This window comes from Scardinius erythrophthalmus (assembly GCF_964197995.2).
Source record: "Scardinius erythrophthalmus genome assembly, chromosome: 18".
NCBI lineage: Eukaryota > Metazoa > Chordata > Actinopteri > Cypriniformes > Leuciscidae > Scardinius > Scardinius erythrophthalmus.
The window spans coordinates 19,413,225-19,437,620 of NC_138238.1; the positions used below are offsets into that span (position 1 = coordinate 19,413,225).

Consider the following 24,396-nt stretch of genomic DNA (forward strand, 5'->3'; position numbering starts at 1 on the left):
CTGATCCCTAAACCTACGAGATAGGTCTGACTGCAGAACCGCAGAACCATACGTCATAGCAGTGAGGACGACAGCGCCAGCCTAACAGTCTGATGCTGGAATCGCATACCATACATATCCACCTTACGTATACCATACCTAAACCTACCCATCTCAACCCCCTGACCCCTAAACCTACCCATCTCCACCCCCTGACCCCTAAACCCACCCATAAACCTACCCATCTCCACCCGTTATATGCTTTTGCCCCGCCCACTTCCGGCATCAGACTGTTAGGCTGGCGCTGTCATCCTCACACTGCTATGACGTATTCTGCGGTTCTGCAGTTGGTTAATATTGAAACCTACCCCTCACTGTAACCTTAACCGATGAAATTAGCTGCAGGTTGGGATTTGCGCTGAACTGGTTTGAAAAAAAAAAAAAATAAAAAAAAAATTGACATTTACTGCCATGTGGGCGGGACAGCCTGTCAATCACATGAAATCGCAGCAATAGTAAACCACAATGATCCAACTATCCAATCAATTCCTGATGGACAAAATGTCCTGATCTACAAGTTAGACTGATCTAGAAGTTAACTTCCTTTTGATGCTGACTTTAAACAAAATGTTATCACATGCATTAAGGACAGCACACTTTTATAACCCAATGCCACGAAGCAAATTGAAATTTGCTACTATGATGACATGCAAGCACACACCCACAAAAATGTTTGTTTTCAATGTCACATTAATTTCACCTCAGTGAAATTGTGTATTAGTGTGAGAAGTGAGATGTGTATTAGTGCAGGTTTGACCTGTTAGTGCAGAGATCATGAGGTGCGGATAAAATGTATTACTTACTCTTCTCTGATGACAGCCACCCTCCATTTACTGACAGTGGAAATAAATGAGTATAATACAAGTTGACCCCCAAACATTCATCTGGAACATTCTCTTCATCCCCATTCACCTTACTTGTTTGGTACTGCTTTCCTCATCTGAGCATTTTTTAAAGGATATCATGATGTGAAATCCAACATAAAGGGACAGTAATGCTTTAAGCATATTCAGTTAATATTTCTCTTTTAAGCATAAGAACTGAAACCCAAATGATAGGCTTTTTATTAATAAACAGCATTTTTTTTGGGTCATATTTTGTCCAATTACAACAGGAATTCAAAAGCTAAATTATAAAAGAAAACAATTTTTTAAAACGTTGTGAGGTACATACATAAAGTATTTACAAACATGCCCAGTGTTAATAAAACAAATATGAATTGTTCAACAACATTTAAGTATTAAACACAAAATATGACAATTTGAAGAAAAAAGAAAAAGAAAAAGTAAACTATTGAAATTACACTTGGCCATGAAATTGTGTGTTTGTCATCTCTTGGCAGTTCTTGTTCTGAGTTTTCTCTTGATTATGAGATGATCGCTCTCTTTTTCATCTTCATTGCTTCCAATGACCTGTAAAATTATTTCATGAATTTAATACACATTCACCTGGCAGCATTTCTGCATTTCTTTTAATGTTTTTACAAATAAATGTAATACTGTACCTCCATCCCACAACAAACACATCTCAAATAAAATAATGAGATTTCTTTTACTCAAACTGAACATTCAACAAAGCCTTCGAACTTACAGCTTTAAATACTCAAACTTTAAAATAATAAAGCTCAAAGTTAAACTCAAAGAAGAAGAATATTTAATTATAAATAGGGCTGTCAATCGATTAAAATTTTTAATCGCGATTAATCGCATGGTTGTCATGAGTTAACTCGCGATTAATCGCATTTAATCACACATTTTTTATTTGTTCTAAATATACCTTAAATTAATACTTTTCAAGTTTGTAATACTCTAATCAACGTGGACATTGATAAATATAGATGCTTTATGCAAATGTATGTTTATTATTGAAACCATAGTCAATATAGCATGAAGACGAGACATGTTTCAAAGGTCATAGATGTTTTTCAAAGAACTTGTTCATGTCTATTAGACACATGTAGAAAGAAAAAAGAAATACCAGGTTCCCATTACTTCTCTTTCTTTGCACTGAGCAATTTACTAACACAAACATGTTTAGATTTTTGCATGACAGGGCAGCTCTTCTGAAAATGCTAAATGTACATTTAGCATTTATTATTACATTGTAGTTTGTCTCTCTCTGTGCCCATTTTGATGAAGCTAAATTCTCAATACATTCTCAATAAAACGTATATTTTACTGTTTCTGTTGTCAAACAACGGAATGAATTTGAAATGGTGACTGAAACGCGACCAAATAAACATAACCAGCTCTCCCTTCCAAGACGTTAATCTGCACAAAAATTCTGATAATCGAGCCGTCGTCTGGTGAAATCAAATACACATAAGCTAAAGACAATATCCGTGCTCTGATTTCGGCTATATTTGTAAAATTAGAGAAGCAACATAATATCTGTGTTTAACTGAATTAAAGCGCTGCTCCTCCGCGTGAGACGCAGAGAGCGAGAGAGAGAGAGGCGCGCGCGTGCTGGGAGAGCAGTACCGGCGGTACCGGTATATTCTCAGAAACTAAATAAGGTTTGGGCGCTTTGTTGAAGGGAAAAAAATCGCTAAAGGGGTCTGCAATGTGGCTAAGTTGCCAACACTGTGTATCTGCATTTCTCCAACTAGGTTTTGGGCCACGGGTCAAACAGAAAATACGCGCTGCGTTAATCGTCCGTTAAAAAAATTAGTGCCGTTAATATGATTTTGCGTTAACGCGTTATTAACGCGCTAAATTTGACAGCCCTAATTATAAATATAAATATTAAATGAAATTAAAAATAGAATGTGGCACAATGGAGTTTTTTTTTAAGTATAACGGTAACGCGGTAATGTTTCAATATAGTGTGAAACTTTTCACCAAGGATTGTTTACGAATCTTTTTTAATGTTTAATAAATCTAGTGCCCAGTATATTAACACTGGAAAGCTTTAAAACAATTGACTATCAACCTTTTTTGTCTCTTGGGGGCTTAAATCAAATGTTACATAGTTGTCGTAACATTGCGACATTACCGCTAACATAAGGCATGCTTCTCATTCATGACTACATGCATTTGATTTACTTATCCATGACTTAGGCAAAAGAAACATTACTTACAGGATAAGAGGGGATGTCCAGCGGGGAGGAAACCTGAGTCTTGAAGAGCTTTCGTTTGGATCTCTTGGGTTTGTTGTTTTCAGAAGCATTTGGCAGTTCAGGAGACTTAACATTCACCATGCTCATGATCTTCTTGGCTGAGGAGCAAGTTAAAGGTTTGGTCATGCTGAGAAAGTATGAAACACTTTTAGCAGAGAGCTCCAATCAATACCATTGACTGTGTGTAAAATTAAGAGCCAGAGCTGACCTTTGCTTCCAAAGAGGGTTGGAGAGCTCTGGATGAAGTCACCAATCTTTTGGAGGGCTCCATCTTTTTTACATTTCTGGCTGGCAGGAGAGTCTTTCTGCTTTAACTGACTCACCTTTTTTCCTTGCACTGTGGGAGTCTGTTAAGGAGCAAAAAAATATTATCAAATAAACATTACAGGGACAGATGTAAGATGGCACAGGTATACGTATTAATAGATAGAAAAAAAATCACCTCAACGGACTGCATGTTATTATCCCAGTTTTTCACCTTTAGCCGTCGGTTTTTCAGATTTTCTGACTCCACTGAGTTCTAGAACAACAACAAACGCATACAATACAAGTTATATGACTTTGTGTTGCATTATATGTAAAGATGTTAAAGTTAATGTGTTAGCGCACATGATTAATTTAATTTGATTCATAGACTGTCTTAATGCACAGATCCGATCTTTTAACCATATCGATTTTTTAGACCGACTGTTTACATTCACTTTAGACACAACTGGCATCCGTTATCTGTTTTTACATTAATTCCTGGCCAAAAATGATTGTCGGTGATCGCTTTACTGTGCACATGGTAGACCCTCTGGTTTTGAATGGCCGTGCAATTAAAATTATTTATATAACTCATGTCGGGTGGCCATGATTATTTGCCAGCATGGACAAGATAACAGCTGTCAGATGTTTTGCAGCGCAAAAAGTGACAGAATGGATATATACAGGAAAATAACAGTAAATTTCATTTATTTTATCTACAGGTCGTTAGATATAGAAATCTGAAGTGAAAAAGTAGCACTGTAAGATAAACTTTTTATGTAAAAAAAATAAATAATTTCACCTAGGGGTGTGACGGTTAGTATATAACCGTGAGACCGACGGTTATAGTTGAACACCGTCATTAGAACTCTATAACCGCCAAAACCGTGTTATTAAAATATTTTTTACAAACTTTTTTTATCATATGTTTAATATCGAATGTTTAAATACTAATTAAAAACAATTGTTAACAGTCTGTTATTAGTGATCTACCTCGTCTCCAACTGTATTTGATTCTTTGCCAAGTACCCCCTGACCGACCGCCAATCATTTAAAACAGAAATAAAAGCTACGACTACGATATAGTGATGTGCCATCATTATGAGATTTATTAAACAAATGAAAAACATTTGCAATAATAAACATTAGCAATAAACATATGCAATAATAAAAAATTTATCATTACGTGATCGTGCAGTTTAATTAGCCCTTGACTGGCCTCAAACATGTTTGATAAAAGAAACATATACAGTGTGTGTATATATGATGTGTATTACATTTTAGCTCAAAAAACAATTGTAATAAAAGATAGGATCATAAGATGCGCAATATTTCGGGAGACATGGTTTTTACCACTTAATGAAGTTTTGTTTTGTAAATCATCAGACATGATTTTTACCACTTCATTAAGTTTTGCTTTGTAGAAAGCCTTTCTTTAAATCGAATTTCGTTTTGTACAAATTGTATTTTAATTTTAATAAATGTTTCATCAACCAATTGCATTTAATAAATTTACTCTTAAATATTTAATAAATAAAAAGCAATAAAAAGCCGACAATAAAAAGCCCGCGCCTGCATGTCGCGGTTATTATATTGTCTACTATGTTTGTTTTATTTATTAAATACATGCAATTGGTTGATAAAACATTTATTAAAATTAAGATACAATTTGTACAAAACGAAATTCGCTTTAAAGAAAGGCTCTTAACAATGGCCTTTCTTTAAAGCGAATTTCGTTTTGTACAAATTGTATCTTAATTTTAATATATGTGTATTATCAACCAATTGCATGTATTTAATACATAAAAAGCAAACATAGTAGACAATAATATAACCGCGACATGCAGGCGCGCCGCGCTCACTTGCATTGCATTGCGAACTAGAGCGCATCTCATCGTAAATTAATAAAACTCAACGTAGGCCTATGCCTCATACATTAGCATTAAATATCTTTGCTGCATCCTTTCTAGAACAGACAAGGGCTTTCTTGCGGCTCGCATCAGCAGAGCATTGCATCGTCCATAGACCGCAAAACAATCGGCGGATGGTGGGCGGGTGCAGCTTTGAAAAAAAAAAAACGTTGGTGCGGATGATGAGATATTAATTTTATTTGTTTAATAGGCGACCAAGTAGCTAATCAGTGTCTGCTCGTTTAGTTTCAAACTAAGTTGAATACTTAGTTTGTTGAATACTTAGTTAAGTTGAATAACCCCCCCCTACCCCCCCCCCGGCTATGTTACGAACTGTCACATTTGACTCACGTCATAACCGTCATCACCAATTCTGAAACCGGCACACCCCTAATTTCACCCCATTTCTCCAACTCCTGAATGTTTACGTGTGCGTGCAATTTCTTTCCTTTAATAAGTTTACACGTCAATAAAAAAGCTGCGAGCAAGTGCATACAGCCACATCTGCTTCATAATACAACATTAAAAAGCTTTCTTTGTGGACAAACGTGTCACCCTTGCCTTATGGTGGCTTGGAATTCAAAGAGGAATTGGATGTACGTGTTTAGACGTAGGTTAGAAGTCCAGATATCTGATTTAAAACCACATTTGGAAGTGGCTCGGATCGGATGCAAAAAAATAATAATCGGCCAGTGTAAATGCAGCCATAGATCAATTTTATAATGTCATTAATGCCATTCAATGTCGGCTCAGATCATCGCATAGTCAACGCGCAAATAAGAGTCAGTCTGTGCGCACCAGTCGAAAATAAGAATAAGAGACCAAAATATGACTGGAGGAAGCTAAAAGAGAATAACGAGCTACAAAACAAATATGCGATCGCAATCAAAAAACACTTCAGCGTGCTAAGCAAAGACGAAGAAAACGTACAAACTAAATATGACCACTTTGTAGCAACCATCGAAAAAGCGGCTAAATCAACAGTCGGTCTTATCAAGAAAAAAGCCCCTAAAAACTGGGTCTCAAGCCGAACAACAAACTTACTTGATCAACGAAACCGAGCCAAACGAGACCGAAAAGAAAAGCAAGAGTGCCATGATCTAAGTCAAAAGCTTCTCGAGTCTTACCAGCAGGACAGTCTTGCCTTCCTATCAGAGAAACTCGAGCGTCTCAAGGAAGCTGCAAAAGCAAACAGGCTACGAACCACATGGGAAGTTATCAAAGAGATCAGCGGCAAAACAAAATCAATAAACAAGCATAAAATGAAGAAAACAGATGGTAGCGATATCAATTCTCCTAAGGAACTGCTAGACGAATGGCAGAATTACTTCAAAACTCTGCCGAACAACAAAACAGTCACGAAACATCTACACATCGAGCCAGCTACCAGAGACTTAGAGATCGATATAGGCCCATTCACGTTCGATGAAGTCAAAATGGCCGTAGACGAACTCAAAAATGGCAAATCACCAGGTTGCGACTACCCCATTACCGCCGAAGCTCTCAAATACGGAGGTCATCACGCAGTCAGACAGCTGTGTAACATATGCAATGATGTCTACATGCAAGAAAAAGCACCAGAGCAATTCACCAACAGTCTCATCGTTCCATTTCCCAAGAAAGGCGATCTTACACTGATGAATAACTACAGAGGGATCAGCTTGATGTCGATCGCGGCGAAAGTCTACAATAAAGTTCTTCTTAATCGAATAAGAAAACCAGTCGACGACATCACGAGAAAGAATCAAGCAGGATTTCGAAGAGGAAGAGGATGCACCGAACAAGTTCACATACTTAGACGAATAATCGAGGGCGCCATCGACAAGAAACTAGACCTCTACATCATATTCGTCGACTTTAAGAAAGCGTTCGACTCGCTCATACGAAACGTCATGTTCGACATCTTGCGACACTACGGAATTCCTGATAAAATCGTAAGAGTGATTCGCACTATCTACAACAACTCAAAAAGTCAAGTAATGGTCGAGGGCAAGCTATCAGAACAGTTCAACATCTCACCTGGCGTTCTTCAAGGAGACACACTAGCTCCCTTTCTATTCATCATCGTCATAGACTTCGTCCTAAAGAAAGCAGAACAAGAGCATGCAACATCAACGGGCTCACATGGCTTCACGACGAATCTATCTAGATCATCGAGATATCCAGCCACCTCACTGTTCGACCTCAATTTGCCGACGACATTGCGCTGCTCGAGGGCGGCGACAACGACAAGCAGCAAAATCCAGAAAAATTGCAAGCTCAACTTCAAACAACAGCAAAGTGGGCAAAACGAGTAGGACTTGAGGTCAACATTAAAAAGACGGAAGCATTTAGCAACCAAGAGCTTGCCGGGCCAGAGATGCCGATCAACTTACATCAATTCATCGAACTCGACGGAAAAAAAAAATCGAGTGGACAAAAGACTTCAAGTATCTTGGCTCTTACATCGCGTCAAGCAAAGCAGATATCAGAGCACGAAAAGGACAAGCGTGGGGAGCATTCTGGAAAATGAAGGATGTATTTCTATCAAAAACTCTTCCAATCAAACTCAAACTAAACATCTCTGAAGCAGCGTGCATCTCCATCCTCCTGTGCGGCTGCGAAAGCTGGATCATCAACCAGAAAATGCAAAACTCACTCAACAGCTTCGCCACCAGTTGCTACAGAATCATGCTCGGCATCAAGAAAATGGATCGAATAAGTAACCAAGCTGTATACGAAGCAATCGAAAAGAACCAGCTTATCCTTCAAATCCAACAAAGACAGCTACGCTTCGTCGGCCACTCACTTAGAAGAGACCCAAACGACCAAATTAACAAATATGTGTTATATGCGCCCGAAGAACGACATGGCAAACGAAGCCGAGGAAAGCCACGCACATTATATCACACATACATCGGCAAACTAATCAACAACAACATGCCACCAACTGCTGACGAGATGCGAAGAGCTGCTAGTAATCGAACAGAATGGAGAAAATTTGTGACCGACTGCAAACCCGTTTTGTTTGCAGCCGATTGATGATGACGATGAATGCCATTCAATTTGAAAAGGATGTGATATCTAAAAATAGACTGGAACCTTCAGAGTTTATCGCAACAGTAGCTGCAACACAAAGACCCTCTTCACAGCTAATTTATTTACAAATCTATCTCTTTAACAAAAGTTAACTCATTTGCATTCTTTTTATTGTGAAACGTTGGATTGAATCATCAATGAATTACTAAATGCGTTAACCATGGAAAGTTTTATAATGATAAATCAGTACAAATTTTTTTTTATCAGTTAATAGGTCTAATTATACGCTTTATGAAATATAAATGAATATATAATTAGGAAATTATTGCAGGACTAGTTAAAGGCTCTAAACAGTGAATTTCCATGATTTTTTTCATGACATTTTTTTGTGATGAAAATCATTTTATAGAGATCGCACTCACAAAAGGTACATTTCATCCTAAGAAATACTTTGGAACTGAGCATAACTAAAAATATATATACTATAGAAATTTCCATGACTTTTCCTGTTAAATGTCTTGAAATTCCCTGACATTTCCAAGATTTCCTGGACCGTCGGAAACCTGGATTGTTTAGGAAATCACAACAAAGGGTTTAAAAATGATATCTGTATACCTGCATGTCTGGGTTCTTTCTCTTTCTGGCTGTACGTCGGAGTTTGATTGTGACAGAGTCTTCTTCTCCCGGTTTCCTGACATTCATTCGGTCAGATTTAAGAGGTGTATAGCTGATTTCTAGCTCAGGTTTGGGGAAGCGTTCATCTCTGAGACTCTTTGTGGAAAGAACAGAGGAGTCTAGTACTCCAACCTGTTTTGAGTGATGCCAACACATATTATGCACAGTAACCAATTTTCATACAGACCAGAACTATTCCCATCTTTGCATGCGCAAATAATTCTTATCAGCTGCATGTATTTTGCATTAATATCATTCTACTGACCTCTTGTGTTGGACTAAATAAATTGCCTTCATTCTTTGTCTTCACGTTTGAAGTCTGTTTGGGTCTGTCAATTTTCTGGGTAGCAGCAAAATCCCCCTTTTCCTTTTGTAATTTTACAATGGTATCTTGCTTTTCAGCCAGTTGAAGCTTTAACATTTCCTGTAATCAGTATGCAGGGAAATGAGGAAGAGAAAAATATGTTTTAATATTATACTATAGCACTACCACAAAATATTGTTGCTGATATAAAGTATTTTAAAAGTATTCTAAAAATCCCACATCTTATCTAGTGGTAGGCTGTTATACTGGTCAGAATGATCAATGAGGCAGTATTTGGTCATTCCTCATAGTGTCATTTCCAAAATCAGAGTAGTGCAATTTTACAAATTTTTGGTGAATTTGAGCAAATGGTGTGTAAAAAAGTTCATTTAATTAATTAATTAATTAGTTATTGTACCAGCCAACCTTCTCTCCAGATAGTGTTATCGACCATTAAAAAACATTGTAGTTGACATTGATCTTACTAAAGTAAAGAGAAAATAAAGAGTTGATCATTTTCAAAAGTAGTAGTCATCCATAAAACAACTAGTTGAACTGAGTAGTTTATCTAGATTTTTTTTATCTAGATAAAAAAAAAAAAAAAATTATATATATATATATATAAAACTATTGCACAGTTATATATATATATATATAACTGTGCAATACTGTGTGTGTGTGTATGTGTATATTATATATATATATATATATATACACACACACACACACACACACACACACACACACACACAGTATTGCACAGTAATATGCCCTTGAAGAAGATGCATCATCAAAAGAATGCTATTTAAAGTACTGCCCTTACAGCAATACACATTGAGATGTACATCACTGGGCTTGTATAATATAGATACAAGCCTAACATTTTTAAAAACGCACCCAAGACCTCTGCATTCCTATCCACTTTTGCATGCAAAAATATATATATATATATATATATATTTGAACAAGTACACAACTTAATTTCATCAGATGATCCTGTCCCCCGTTTATTTACACAGGGCTTAGGAAAGACTGATTAATTAATTAGTTGTTTAAGAAATTGAAAAAAAATTTGCACGTTCCATTTTTCTGCTGTGCCATTACTGTCCTGCTAGAGTCTTGTCATTCCTCCTGTTGGCAGGTCACTCGAATCACAGAAGTGATATTAACTCAGAAACCTGCTGTGTAAATAAATTACTATTCTGAGCTAAATCCTGCCCTCAAGCCTGTGAAAAAGAAAATAACGAAGCAGAGTGAGAGAAATGGAAATGCTGATCCTATTACCAGCTCCAGCTGCAACCTGTCCTGTTGGTCGCTTTCTAGTTGCCTTATTGCCTGGGCCGCTCTCTCCTCTTCCCCCATGGCTGCTCCATCCTGCCCCTTTCCCTGCTTATCATCAGCCCGCTCCTCATTAAGCTGCTGAAACATCAAAAGAAATCATTCTACTGCTGGCAAAACCCAGTTGTGGAAAAGTCGGAGAGATTAAAGACTTCCAGGTTGTTACCTTTGTGCTTTCTGCAGGTCTGCAGGCTCTCCGTTCCTCTTGCTGGGGTTTATCAGAGAGACCAACACTTGGTTTCTGACACATTTCCTGCAGTTTAGCACGATCTGAGAAGAACAAAGAGATGTTTGTGGTGTTGTTTCATTTTTGTAAACCTTTTTTTATATAGCGCTCTGAAAACAGAGTTCTTTTTGTCTATACAGCAGCTCTAAAATAAAATAGTGTCTTTGTTCAGCTTAAGTCAGTTCAGTGTTGATTCAGTTCTGTTGTAAAGATCATCAATTATTAAATTAGTTAATTGTATCTATAAAGCAGTGATGTCATTGTCTAGCTCAGTTCAGTTCTCATCCTATAGTATCAGTGCAGTCAAATCAATAATATTGTTGAATATTAAGAATTTCCCAACTAAGTAAGCCAGAAGTGACAGTGGCAAGGAACCCAGACTCCATCAGGTGCAGAGTATGTGAGTAGAGTGGGAGCGGAGCGTCGTGATTTTGAATGGAGTGCAGAGCGGATTTTTTAAAAGTCGGAGTGTCGTGGTTTTCACTCGCTCTGAGCGCTCCACTACCGCTCCATCACGAATACAATTCATGCCAACGGCCCATAATTTAACTGCATTTTTGCAAGAATTCACACGTTAAACACATTTACCTTGCATGATACAGATGGATCCCTCAAATTAGAAAGAATGTGGAGGTTATGATGGACATGAGCAGGAGGTTGTAGTTCAAGGAATTTGTTTGTCTCTTCTAAATGGGCTACTGAATATGATCGGGTGAAAGCACATTTTAAAAAGGTAGCACTTATTCACGCACACAATCGCTCTCTCACCAATGCATTCAAACAAATGTAATCTTACAGTGTTACTTTATCTGTATCTGATTTTCGAATGAGCAGAAATCTGTAAGAAATGTAGCGACCCGTAGATAAAATAACTGACGACAACATACTGTTATTTTCATCTTTCCAAACTAAATTAGCAAATTATGTTTTTTGATGCTGATAACTATGTAATAAGCTTGGCATGTCGTAGGAAAAATGTTTGCACAATAGTGTTCCAATAAACCACATTGAAACTATTATTCTAGTATTGTTTATTTATTTTTTCCATTTAATAGGCCTATATATTATGAACTGAACTTTTGCGAGATTTCAAAGCATACTTAAATACTTTAGCCGCAATTTCCTCAGGAAGCGAAGACGGAGCAGTGTTTCTGATATCAGTGAGTGAGTGAGGAGTGGAGCGGGGAGCGGTAAATGGTGAACCCCGAGTGGAGTGATTATTAAATGCTTTGAGTGCGGAGGGAAAATTGCTGTCACTCAACTCCGCTCACATACTCTGATCAGGTGACAGAATAGAGAAAAAAAATCCTTGGGAGAAAAAAGGCTCAGTTGGGGGGCCAGTTCTCTTCTGGCCAACGAACGAACACAGTGTGATTATGATTCAGACTGCATCACAGTTACAGGTGAGACGTAGTTAAAGTGTAACTTAAGGAGTGTTACCATTAAACCAGAATTTCAGTACAAGATACCAATACCAGGGAATTTTTACAATTCTCAATACCAATTACAATCCAGTCTTCAATATCATATTATGCTTCAGAAAATCATTCTAATATGCTGATTTAGACTAAAGAAACATCTCTTACTATTATTCTGTTCATTATCAAGTTGTACTGCTTAAGATTTATTTGACAATTATTTTCAGGATTCTATGATGAGAAAATAGAAATTATATGAATACTGCCAATACTGAAAATTAAAAAGTCAATATTGCTGATTAATATTAACAGATTTGATTATTATAATTATAAATGAATTCTGCAAATAAATACTGAAGAAAGACTGCTATTTTTTTTTTTTTTTTCGTTTTAAAATAACAGTAATTTTGAAATACCTACACTGAATCTTACTGACTTCTCACAGTGTGTTGACTAGAAGAGATTTATAGAAATTACAATTAGAACAGACTCAGTCACCTTCAGTTATGGATTCAATCTCATTCAGCCTGGCCTCCAGCAATTCCTCCTCATCTGTCTGTGTGCACTCTTTATTTGAGACATGAACACATGTCTCCTCAATCAGCTTCTGCTCTGCCAAAAGATCTGGAAGCAAAATCAATCTTATTAAGGACAAAACGTAAGCCAATTTTGTAACACCAAATAGTATTGTGGAGAAAATGGTATAAATGAAAAGACACATAGGTTACCATGGCAGGTTGTTTTGAAAGGCTGTGTGTTTTCTTCTTCAATTGCATGGTTTGACGGCACCTGTGAGTGAAAGGAAGTGGAATAATCCAGCATCTAAGACCTGATAGCATCACAAACTGAACAAAGCTGAGGGAAAGGGCAGCACTCACAGTCTGCAATGGATCAATAGTTTGCTCTGTGCAGCTCAAACTGTGTCCAGACTTATCCCTCATCTCCTCCGCTTCACATAGTTTGTGCAGAAATATTTTGTTTTCTTCACTCAAGATTAAAATCTGTGGGAATAAAAAAACACTGTTTAAAAAACTAATTTAAAATCACATTAGGCACACTAGCAATGGACAAAAGGAACACTAACAATGGACAAAAGTGTTTTACAAACCTGTTTCTCTAACTGTTCCTTCTGCAAGTTAGCCTTACATAACTGATCACTGACATCAGATCGCTCCCTCTCCACCTGCTGCAAATTGCAACTCATGGTCTTGATTTTATTAAGTCCATCGGTCACAAGTTCTCTCGACCTGTGAAAAGACCAAAAGGTCATTCAGACCAGCTGTTGTTCCTTAAACCATTTTTTCTCATTTCCATGCTTTAGCAACTAGAAATAAATAGTTGAAAAGAAAGAGTAGTCATGTAAGATCTAGTGCATATCAAACAAGACACTCAACAGAATTGAGGACCTATTTTTTTGTTATCAGAATGTTTGGATAAGACTTACTTCAAAAGATCTTTAGCTTTAGTCTCTAGTTCTGCATCTTTATGAGACAGATCTTTCTCCATTGCAGCTAATCTCTTCTTGGCCTCATCTCTTGCCTTAGTTATCTCATTCTCTACAATTGCTCTCACTATATTCAGAACATCCTCATGTTGGTTCAGTTTGCTCAGCATTTGCATGAGTTTGTCCTGCAGAGTTTTCCAGCAATCATCTCTGAAGTCTTGCTCTTGGTCTTCCATCCTCCCCTGCTGATGTTTCAGAGCGGTCAGCTCTTTCAGCAGCTCAGAGTTGCTTCTTATTTGGGCCATAACCAACTTTTGAGCTTCATATCGGCTCAGTAGGCTCTGATATTCCTGTGCCTGGGCATCTCGTTCATTTTTAAGCTGATTGCAGAGTTCTTCCAGCTGGCACACGTTCACTTTAGTCTGACTGACCTCCTGCTCCAGATCATTGATCTGTCTGCTGTTCTCCTGAGATAATTCCACCATCCTCATGCATTCATCTTCTTTTTTGTCATGTGAGAGCTGGCGGGCACTGAGTTCCTGACGCAAATTACCTGCCTCCGTCATTAAGGATTCAATGGTTTTGGACTGACTGCAAGACTCTGCTTGATGTTCCTTAATCAGAGCTCTGGCTGCGTCAAGTTTTTCTGAAAGGTCACAGGCCATATTTGTCTGAGCGCTCAATTCCATCTGGAGAGTTTTGAGCTTTGAGCTCATCTCATTGGCTGACTGCTGAAGTACATGTAACTCATTGGCAAGAGCCTTGTTCTCATTTGTGACTTTGCTGACCTCTACTCTCTCCATCGCCACAGTGGCTTCATGTGCATGAGTCAACTCTGCCAGTCTATCAGTGAGATCACACACTGTTTTTTCAAGTGAACAGTTCTCAAGTTTAAGTTCATTCAGCCAGTCATCTTTCATTTTCAGTTCTTGCAGATGTTGAGTTTCTTGGCTTGTCATTTCCTCCCCTCTAGGGTCAGAGTCTTCATTCAGCAAACACTTGCAATTGTTTCTAAAATGTAGGATTTCTTCTTTGATGCTGCTAATTAAGGCCCTCTGTACATGTGAAAACAAAAGAAAAATCATGGGTCATTACAGTTCAAATGTATAACTTAATGTATTTTATATATATATGACCTGATAAAAGTTAAAGGAAAGCTATTACCTTTCCTTGGAACACAATGGAAGAATTTTAGAATTTTCAAACAACTATTTTAAATACACTGATAGTTTACAATGACTTTGTCTGTAAAACTTAGTAAGGTTATGGGTCAGTAAGATTTTTGTCTTTAGAAATATATATATATATATTTTTTTTTTTTTTCAGCAAGGATTTAAAATAAAGGAAGTGTAAAATACATTTACATCTTTAGTAGCTGCCTCCACATTTTGGTCCAAAGTGGTCTGTAATACAGAGACCATGCCATCTTTCTCCTGGCAGATTGACATGAGTTCCTGACATCTCACTTTCTGGTTTTCGTAATTCTAAAAGAGACAAACAAAAATATTAACACACAGCAGAAGCCATTTAAATCATTAATTTACAATAACCTCAGATATTTAAAAGAAAACTTTAGTTCATATTACCCTATTTGCTTGGAGAAGCTGATCATTTGATTCTTGTACCTGAACACACATTGCTTCAAATTCTAAAAAAAGAGAAATATAATTAGACTTATGTCATAAAATATTGAGTTTTCTATTGAGTTTCTGAGGCAAATGAATACACCTGTAGTTTTAAGACTGAGAAGTTGTTGGCTTTTGAGATGCTCCTCTTTCATCTCCTCCAGCTGTGTCCTCAGACGACTGACTGTTCCAGGTGATTCAGGGACATTCGTCAGGCACATGTGTACTGCTTCTGCATCTCCCTTTATCTTAGCTAGATCACCTCGCATAACTTCGATCAGGCTGTCCAAAAGCTCAATCTTAGCCTCCTAGAATGTTGAAAAGGAAAAAATTATATTTTCAAATGCATATCTGTTTTTAGTCTTTTCTTTCATAAACAGATATATTGTGTTGAAATGTGTGCCTTGATACAGGTATCATAGAATTCTAACACTAACCCCACTTTTCATTTGTCTTATCCTATAAAATGTGTCTAGATCTAAATCCTACTATTAGCTATTATACCCACTACATTAGATCCATCTGGTTTGAAGATCATGGGTTAAAAAGAAGCTTAAGAAAGTTCAGTCCCCGAACTAAATGATAGAGGCAAACAACATAAATAACAGCTATAAACACAGGTTAGTGCTTGGGGGGTTAAAAATCTCACCTAATGCTGTAAACATACAGAGAGCCCAATCAGTTGGTAGTATTATTTAAAGTTAAAAATAACTCAAATTAAATATAATGCGTTTTTTATTATAATAACATCTTTATTTAATGATATAAGTTAAAATGTAATAAATATGTAATATAGTACACATATTTAGCTAAGTAAGTATTCTCTATAGCTCTTTTTTTTCTAGCCAGCTAACATGCTAGCCTAAATTATGTTCATTAAATGGCTTTCCTAAATGTGACATAATTGTTCTCCAGCTGTTTCATTGACCCCTTTCCGCGATTGAAAAACACTGATTGATCGATATTATGTATGAGGAATATACATTTCGGTAAGTTGTACTGTATTTTTCAAAATTTTTCATCCGTGTTTATTTACTATTAGCTAGTAGAGATGATCGGTTCACGTGTCGCTCGGGATCTGTCACGTCACATTTACAAGCGCCAAAATGGTATTTATTTGAATTTCGTAATAAAATTGACAGAATCTGAGAGCTGAGATTTTTTTTACATCACAAGTAGGCCTAAGTAACCTGCTCTGTCTAGTCTGTCGCCCATCTATCACTGTTTTCCATGTTTGTGGAGTCAATATATAGGCTATAATCTTTGTGTTTACACATCTTTTTTTTTTTTAAATGGCGGGTGCTGGTTTTTGCGTGCATTCAGCCAATCAACGTACACTAAAGTCACTGGTAGTTCCTATAGTGCTAGTTTAGACCAGACTCTGAAGTAGGAGCTAAATTAGTTCCTCCAAAAGGAGTTCCTAGAACTAAAATCGTTTTAGTTCCTGCGGTACGAACACGCCAAAATCCGGGTACTTTCGTTGTTGTCAATTAGGAAGAAGATCGCGTGGGCGTTTGAATCGAGACCGCAATCTTTTAAAGGACAAGTTCGGTATTTTACAACAGGTTTTATCGTAGTTTTTGTCCAACTCCATTGACTTGTATTGGATGTGCTGCGAGGTACGGTATATTACTCCGCCGCCGGAAACTGGACTGGAGTGTCTATTATTCAAGCTCTCAACGGAAGAATGTACAGGTGTGAGGCGTTTGGAAAAATAGGTCCACAGTTTTACAACGAATGGTAAAATACTTGTTGGAAAGCATCTTTTGCAGCGATTTTTGTGTGAGCATATCAGTGAACACCCATGACCACTCTGTGAGTTTCATGTCTTTGTTAACGCAAGTTTAATGCGTTTTAGGAAGGATTGTTCCAGTGCACATATGCAGCCATTCTGGAGGTGGGGGGGAAAACGAAAGAAACCTAAAATTCTCAGGACAGCAGCATGTGTCCAAATTTTAATCTTAACCGTTCTATTCCATCAGAAACGATCTGTAAACAGGGCTTTAAGTGTAAAATACTGAACTTGTCCTTTAACGATTAATCATGCAGCTCTACAGAAAATGCACACAGGCTTATAACAGTGGATGTTAATGGCACTTGTCCTTATTCTTTTATATTATTACAACCATCTGCATTCACCTTTGCTGCATTCTCGTCACTGCTAACAGCGTCCATTTCCTCAACTGTTCTGTTCACCAGATTCTTCAGTATCTCCATCCTCCTTTCTGCTCTTTCCTCAACTATTTCTTTCTCTCTTTGGAGACGTTCACTGAAACATTGAAAAAAAGCAACATAAATTAGTGCATTTTCAATAAAATCAAAGAGAATTTCACTAAAAATGAATTGCACTCATTGACAGGTCTGTGCTCTCTACATTGTTATTATAGCACACTAAAAGAATTATGCAAATAAAAGAATGGCGTAAACACAGCCAAAAAATCTCTGCAGGCTCAATCTGAATGCTACATCTGTGAAAATACATCATCAGTTCACCACTATGAACTGTAAAACAGTGTTTGACTTACTTGTAGTCTTTTTCCATATTAGAAAACAGCTCCATAAACTCTGTGGTGACTTCTTCACGAATATGAGATTCCATAGTTAATTTTTCAGACTCCTCTTTGGACAACTTCTCTTTGAGCTCTTTAATTGTCACCTGAAGCTGAGGCGAATATATCACATTAGTCATTCATACAGTTTAAAATAACACTGAAAACTATAAACATGCATTGATGAAAACTGAAAAGACACCTTGAATACCTCACACAGCTCTTGACTTTGCTCAGTCTCTAGCACAGTGTTGTCCTCCATGCTCTCATCGCCACTCTCCACATCTTCCTCACCAATATCTTCATCATCTTCATCCTCTTGCACATCTTCTAGACTCATCTCCCAGCCCATGAGTGAACTTCTCCTGGTCCAATCCTTTTTGTCTGCGTTATTGATTATCATGGACACATCTCTGGCAGATCTCTTGAGCACAACGCTAGGAGCTGGTTTAGGGTTGAGGACCACTACCTAAAAGGGAACAAAGTCAAAGTTCAAAATAAATAAATAACAAAGAATCAAAAAATGCCTTTAATCAGTGCTTCTGATAATCTTAAACTGTCAGTGTAAAAAAGAATAATGGTCCTTGCAGACCTTCTGAGCCACCGCTGAGAACTTGAGGACATTCAGGGTTTCATCGTACATCGAGGCACTCTGGTTTATGTTGATAAGCATGCAGACTTTTCCACGGCCACAGAAAAAACCCTGCAAATAATGTGTGAGCTTGCTCTCTCTGAAGGGGACATGCTGATGAAACCTGCACAAAAAAAACATATAAGTTCAGGTTTAAGGATATTTCCATCTAATGCAGTCCATTAAACAAATTAATTGTTTTGAAAGTGGACATTATCTCACTTGGATTGCGTTTGGTTGAGCCTCAGAGCGTTGATGCATTTCCCTAGAGTTAACAAGGAAGTGTTGATGTTTCCAGCTTCTTTTAAGCGGTCACCTCGGTTCTGAGTCTTTGCACATCGCTCAGATCCAGCCAAATCACATAATGACAATCTTAAAGACATAAAGACAAATCAATTAATGAATAAATCACTGATTCTATGTTAAAGTAACAGTGGTGTGATAAAGGTCACCTACTCGCTTATTGCCTGAATTCGGGGAACACCCACATCTTCAACCCGCAAGATTCGAATGGAAAATATACTGTGGCTATGGAGAAAATATACAGTATATTTAAATTTTTGGTCACTTTAAAAAGTAATAACATGATAATGAGAGTTAAAAATGAATGCTAAAGTTGTTTAAAATGAAATACCTTCTGCTTGAGATGTTGTTGAGCTTGGTGGATGAGAAACTTTGATTTTTTCTTCCAATTTTCATAACTTTTAATGCTTCGTCTGCACTGTTAACTTGAAACCATTTTAGATCTAGGAAAAAATATTTAGACAAAACGTATATGTCAAAATGTCCAGCCATAAAGATAATATCCTGGTAAATAACCTTTATTTAATTATTGAAAAAATATTGAAATGTACCGGTAAATATTTATTTAATTATTATTTCAATGATTCACTATTACATTTGCTACACAGACAACAAGTGAACTTTTAGTCTTCTAAATTATTCGGTTACCTTTTACAAAAGCGTTGCCTTTAACATCTTGGGCTAGTCGCAAAACGCTCCTTCGGTGAGAGCCGTTTGAAACAAGATCAAGCAGATCATGGATGCTTTCATTGTAGATTTCACAAAAGGAGACCCACACTGAGAATTTAACATGAGAGGTCTCATCCAAACAGACATTGTCCCCATTTGTCTCACTAGAAGTGGAGCCTGGAAGAAGAAATCAATGTAAAGTGCACGCTCACATTTACTGACAAAATGCTAAAAAACAGTTTCAAAGGCAGAGAGAAAGTCATTAAACAATTAATAATGCTTACTTTCAAAAGATGAACAACTAGAGCTGGACATGCTGGACAGAGTTTTCTGGGAGTCATTCTGATAAACATCAAGAAACAGCCATGATGTGAGTATTAGTAATGTACTTCTCTGTACTAAAAAAATGGTATGTTAAAAAATGTACTCATATATAAAATAAAATAAATTACATCTTTAAATCGACGAAGAAGGTTTCTCTTATTTGTAGCATCCTCATCCTGCTGCTCTTTAGTGAGCCTTGTAAAGTCAACACATCTGAGAGGTTTGATGTTATTTTGAGAATAAATTCTACCCTCTATGCTGTTAAAGATAACATTCAATGACCTGGGCAGAATTCCGCCATCTGATTCAGGCCCTATAACATACAAGTAGCATAAATAGACATTAAAATGTATTAATAGACAGCATATATATATAAAAAAAATCTCATACAAAACCCTTACCAAGAAAAGTGAATGTCTTCCCAGCATTGGTAACTCCATATGTAAAGATCAAGGAATTCCCTCCCTCCAAGACTTCCTTCACAAGGTTTTTAGTTGTTCCATCAAATATCTGTCTTTGAGTTGTTTCTGGACCGTACACCTAAAATATGAATTAAACATTGTTACATCAGAAAACACTAAACATTTTTTGAAGCCTGTTCACAATAAATGATCATGCTAGAGGAGACTGTGGCCGATCATACCTGAGAGAACTGAAATCGTTGTGCCAGATTTGGGCCGAATCTCTCACTGTGTCTGGCTGTCAGAGATGCTCTAGGTGCTTTCAGAATCACAGTATCTGGAGGCTCAATTGAAATGCACTCCTATTTGTAGAGATTACAATTATAACAAATTACATTAAACGATAGGTCATGAAATAATGAAAACTCTGTCACCATTTACTCATCCTCATGTTGTTCCAAACCCAGATACATAACCTACAATAAAACTGAATAGTAGCCTAACTGAGGCTTTAATTTAACCTTACATTTTTTTGAAGATGGTTATATGGGTATTGGAACAACATGTGGGTTGTGGTGACAGAATTTCTCAGAAATATTATAAAATAGTCAAATATTTGTCAAAAATGTTCAGGCACCTGTGATTCTCCTTCTGCTCTCTCTGAAGAAGTGAATGGACGTACACGGAGATAGACCTGCAAATTCTCTTTTTCCAGCAATACTGAGTCCTATGGAAATAGAAACAAGCAAAATTAAAAAAAAGTTACAACCTTAAAATCAGATTCGAAGGCTTTAAACGTGAGTTCTGTCTGGTAATAATAAATACCCTTGATAATTTGGAGAACTCGGCGAAGAGATCTTTCCGGAGGTCTTCAACCGTTATAGATCCAACATTCCCAGGCTTGTGATTTAAACACGATTCCATCATCTTGAAAAAGCCTATCAAAATGTTTGACGTTTAGCTAAACATGTTGCTATTATATGATAACGATTATATTAATTAAGTGGCTACACGCAAAATTAAAACAATAATGACGTAGCGTTATCGGCCATTGAACGTGTTAAAATGAGCTTTAACTAAGATGTTATCCTATTAAACTTAGAGCCAATTTTGAATGACATGTAAGAATATAAAAGTATTACCTATGTGGTTTCATTCTCGCTAATTTCACTTACTTGTTATTATTTTCTTTTGTTTATCCCGTTTACATTGCTAACATGCTTGCTTCTTTCCTGCCGTCGCGGTCTCTGTTCAAATCGGACCAATCGGACAGCTCGCTAAAGACGTAGCTCCACCCCCAAAAGAGGAAGTAAATGTATTGTAGTTCTGGTTAACTGACAGGATAAGCAAAACTAAGGCAAGGAATGCCATGTATGAACTACATAGCACATAAAGCTCCATTTACTCACGTGGTTTACGCTTTAGCGTGTAGTCGAGTGTGTATGTGCATGTGGCTCTCAGTACGTTAGTTGAAATGGTTTAGATTTGTGTAATAAGAAATAAACTATACATTTGCGCTTGTAAAACCTTGCGGGTCGGTGTCAGTGAAAAATTGCAATTCTCTTGTCAGTGAAAGATGTCAGTGTTTATGGATTTAAACATCATCAGCAGTAATGACAAGAACAGACTCCAAAGCATCATAGAGACAGCTGCGCATCGTAAGTATCATTAAAAGTAACTTAGTTATAGCAGTAGTTTTGAAGTCTTATCTAAAATGTAACGCATTGGAAATCTAACTATTGAAAACAGGGTAAATAAAAGCCTAGATCTGCTGTACTTTTAGAGAAACACTTAATGCTGTTATAAACTTGTAACGTTAATCTATATTTCAGTTGGCTACTCAACAGTCGCAATAAACTATGTGGTTGAACCACAACAGAAGAAACCGGTATGATATAAATAAGTTACTCTCATTTGTACACTTTCAGGGACTTCATGTGATGATGCTATTATTTTCTTGTATTACAGGAAATTCCTAAGCCACAGAGTGTGTCAGACATATTTGATAAATTCCCAATAGTACAGGTAATTTACTTCAGCATGTTTCCAGAGCATAATTAACCGTGATGAATATTCTGTTAATGAACAGTCTGTGCTTTTTTTTTTTTTTTTTCATAGGGGAAATCATCACCCATCAAAGTACTGAATCGATTGACCATTGTGGCTTCTGATGCATGTCATTTTGTGAGTATATAATGAGGAAACAGCGAGAACATTTTTGTTACAGTATTCAAATGGTGAGATTTGTATTGTCGTGTTGTTATTCTCTTCAGAGACCAACCAATGAATACAAAAACTTTGATCTTGTGGCGGTGTACCCCAAAACAGAAAAACTCTTTCATGTAAGTGAAATTACAATTCTGAATTAGCTTCAGTTTAGGCCAATTAGTATTAGTTATTTTCTTTACATTTCTGATGACAACCAACAGTTGTTGTGTGTTATTAAAGTGTCTGTATGTTTTCCCTCATCTGAGCCAGGCAGCCTGCATGACTTTTGATGTCGACATTATCTGCATTGCAGTGACTGAAAAACAGCCTTTCCATTTTAAAAGGGCTCCGGTTAATGGGGTGAGTTTATAGCCATACCTACCAGGTGATTTCAAGCAGCATTAAGGCATTTATTTTAAATTTGATTTGGTAGTTAAATAACCAAAATTACAACAATGTGAATATGAGGACATATTTCACACCAAAATTAAAATAAATGTACTTGCCTCATGTTGAGTTGTATGAGCACCTTTTCAAATATGTTCTCATGGTATTTTCAGACCACTTTTCTTATACTTTCATTATATCTTTAACATTCCACCTTTCAGTATGGGTGTAAAACATCATGAACTTTGATAAATAAGAGAATTGCAATTTTTGCGTGAATTATCCCTTTAATTATCCCTTTATCATCACTGATGTCATTGTTTGTCACTTCAGGCTATTGACAGGGGGGTTTTCTTTGAGATCTGTTATGCAGCAGCTATCAGAGACAACATTATGAGAAGATACACCATTTCCAATGCCTTCGTCCTTATGGAAATCTGCAAAGGAAAAGTATGTTGTCCCTTTTTTACGCATAAATGCCCATAAAACTTTACGCCGATTCAGAAATTGCATTTCCCCCCACAGAATATCATAGTGTCTAGTGGAGCAGAAAGGGTAAAAAAGTATTTTGTTAATATATAATTTCAATATTACTGTATTGTATGGTCAGTATGACCTTTACATCTCTTGTTCTTTTTTTTTTCTTAGCCTCTTGAGTTGAGAGGCCCATATGACATTGCCAATTTGTATCCTTTTTAAATTAGTATATAAATAAGTTGTCTGAGTATGTCATGGTACTGTGTGCATGTTGGTATGTTCCTTCATTGAGATTTCAGGGGGCTTGTGTTCAGCCTGTCTGATGGAGACGCCAAAGCTGCCGTTTCTACTAACTGTCGATCTGTCTTGCTGCATGGAGGTAAATTGATGGGAAATAGCCTCACTATTTCCCATTTCTTCAGTAAAGGCATACATCTATGCCACATGGTCCTGTTTCCAGTTAGTTTGCTCTTTGATTTGTGGAGTATGCATTTATACCAGTGGGCATAAGAGAGGTTTTTATTGATCTTTCAGTCTTCTTTTTGATATTACATTTGTTAAAAATTATATATGAATGTTGTTCATAGGTGATTTTCATGATTCTTTATAACAGAGATGAGAGCTACTGCGTTTGGTGTTGTTCACACCATGAAGAAACCACAAACTCCTGAGAAGCAAGAAGAGGAAACTCCAGCACCTAAAAAGGCCAAAATTGAACTAGTGTAGCCAGTATCAGTGTTCTAGATGGAGTTTAAGTTTTCATTTATAATAACTATAGTATTTTAAAATTATATATATATATATATATATATATATAATGTATATATGTATTTTCCCATGTTCCTTAAAGTCTTGCAATCTACTTAAAAATGTAATACAGTCATGAAAAAAATTACATTTATTTCATCAACCTTTGGAAGAATTGCAAGCAAAATGGTTCATGTCTTACTAAATACTTTCAGAAATAAAATCAATCAAGATCAAAACTTAGCATGAAGCCAAATCTAATCTTAGCAACAGAGCTAATTCAGGCAGTGCATTTCCATTTGAAAAGAGTTTCTCATTCCTTTTTGCCTTATCTATACT

At 36.7% G+C, this 24,396-nt stretch overlaps 2 protein-coding genes across 4 annotated transcripts; one reads left to right on the top strand and one right to left on the bottom strand.

Moving 5' to 3' along the window:
- Positions 1 to 1,068: 1,068 nt before the first annotated feature.
- On the bottom strand, positions 1,069 to 21,525 carry kif20bb (kinesin family member 20Bb). Of its 2 annotated transcripts, none has more exons than XM_081392226.1 (31): positions 21,414 to 21,525; positions 21,064 to 21,176; positions 20,876 to 20,965; positions 20,481 to 20,600; positions 20,239 to 20,377; positions 19,966 to 20,150; positions 19,798 to 19,855; positions 19,493 to 19,690; positions 19,176 to 19,287; positions 18,998 to 19,069; positions 18,764 to 18,913; positions 18,503 to 18,665; positions 18,122 to 18,379; positions 17,887 to 18,023; positions 17,501 to 17,630; positions 15,465 to 15,669; positions 15,323 to 15,384; positions 15,101 to 15,220; positions 13,737 to 14,791; positions 13,401 to 13,539; positions 13,171 to 13,293; positions 13,021 to 13,081; positions 12,791 to 12,916; positions 10,815 to 10,918; positions 10,595 to 10,729; positions 9,272 to 9,430; positions 8,947 to 9,138; positions 3,600 to 3,677; positions 3,366 to 3,504; positions 3,119 to 3,255; positions 1,069 to 1,451 (listed from the first exon to the last, which is right to left on the bottom strand). In XM_081392226.1, the coding sequence occupies exons 2-31, from the start codon at positions 21,163 to 21,165 to the stop codon at positions 1,368 to 1,370; spliced, it is 4,833 nt and encodes a 1,610-aa protein (XP_081248352.1). In that variant the 5' UTR covers positions 21,166 to 21,176; positions 21,414 to 21,525; the 3' UTR covers positions 1,069 to 1,367. The 2 variants fall into 2 exon arrangements, with proteins under 2 accessions (XP_081248352.1, XP_081248353.1); XM_081392227.1 differs by having other exon boundaries at positions 1,075 to 1,451; positions 10,595 to 10,726.
- A 131-nt stretch (positions 21,526 to 21,656) lies between these two features.
- Positions 21,657 to 24,180, top strand: rpp30 (ribonuclease P/MRP 30 subunit). 2 transcript variants are annotated; one of them, XM_081393549.1, is made up of 11 exons: positions 21,657 to 21,896; positions 22,071 to 22,126; positions 22,207 to 22,263; positions 22,357 to 22,422; positions 22,512 to 22,580; positions 22,717 to 22,806; positions 23,167 to 23,283; positions 23,359 to 23,388; positions 23,482 to 23,519; positions 23,610 to 23,689; positions 23,924 to 24,180. In XM_081393549.1, exons 1-11 carry the CDS (start codon positions 21,815 to 21,817, stop codon positions 24,034 to 24,036), a joined length of 798 nt encoding a protein of 265 aa, XP_081249675.1. In that variant the 5' UTR covers positions 21,657 to 21,814; the 3' UTR covers positions 24,037 to 24,180. The 2 variants fall into 2 exon arrangements, with proteins under 2 accessions (XP_081249675.1, XP_081249674.1); XM_081393548.1 differs by having other exon boundaries at positions 23,610 to 23,825; positions 23,924 to 23,937.
- The last annotated feature ends 216 nt before the right edge of the window (positions 24,181 to 24,396 follow it).

Bases quoted from the DNA above. Each gene is read 5' to 3' on its own strand.
- kif20bb (XM_081392226.1), bottom strand. From the start codon at position 21,165: ATGATGGAATCGTGTTTAAATCACAAGCCTGGGAATGTTGGATCTATA. The intron at 19,070-19,175 runs GTATTTCATTTT...TTTTCTCCATAG, and splicing joins AACAACATCTCAAGCAGAAG to CCACAGTATATTTTCCATTC. The intron at 15,221-15,322 runs GTAATATGAACT...TGTCTCTTTTAG, and splicing joins AGCTTCTCCAAGCAAATAGG to AATTACGAAAACCAGAAAGT.
- rpp30 (XM_081393548.1), top strand. From the start codon at position 21,815: ATGTCAGTGTTTATGGATTTAAACATCATCAGCAGTAATGACAAGAAC. The intron at 22,264-22,356 runs GTAATTTACTTC...TTTTTTTCATAG, and splicing joins ATAAATTCCCAATAGTACAG to GGGAAATCATCACCCATCAA. The intron at 23,389-23,481 runs GTAAAAAAGTAT...TTTTTTTCTTAG, and splicing joins TGTCTAGTGGAGCAGAAAGG to CCTCTTGAGTTGAGAGGCCC.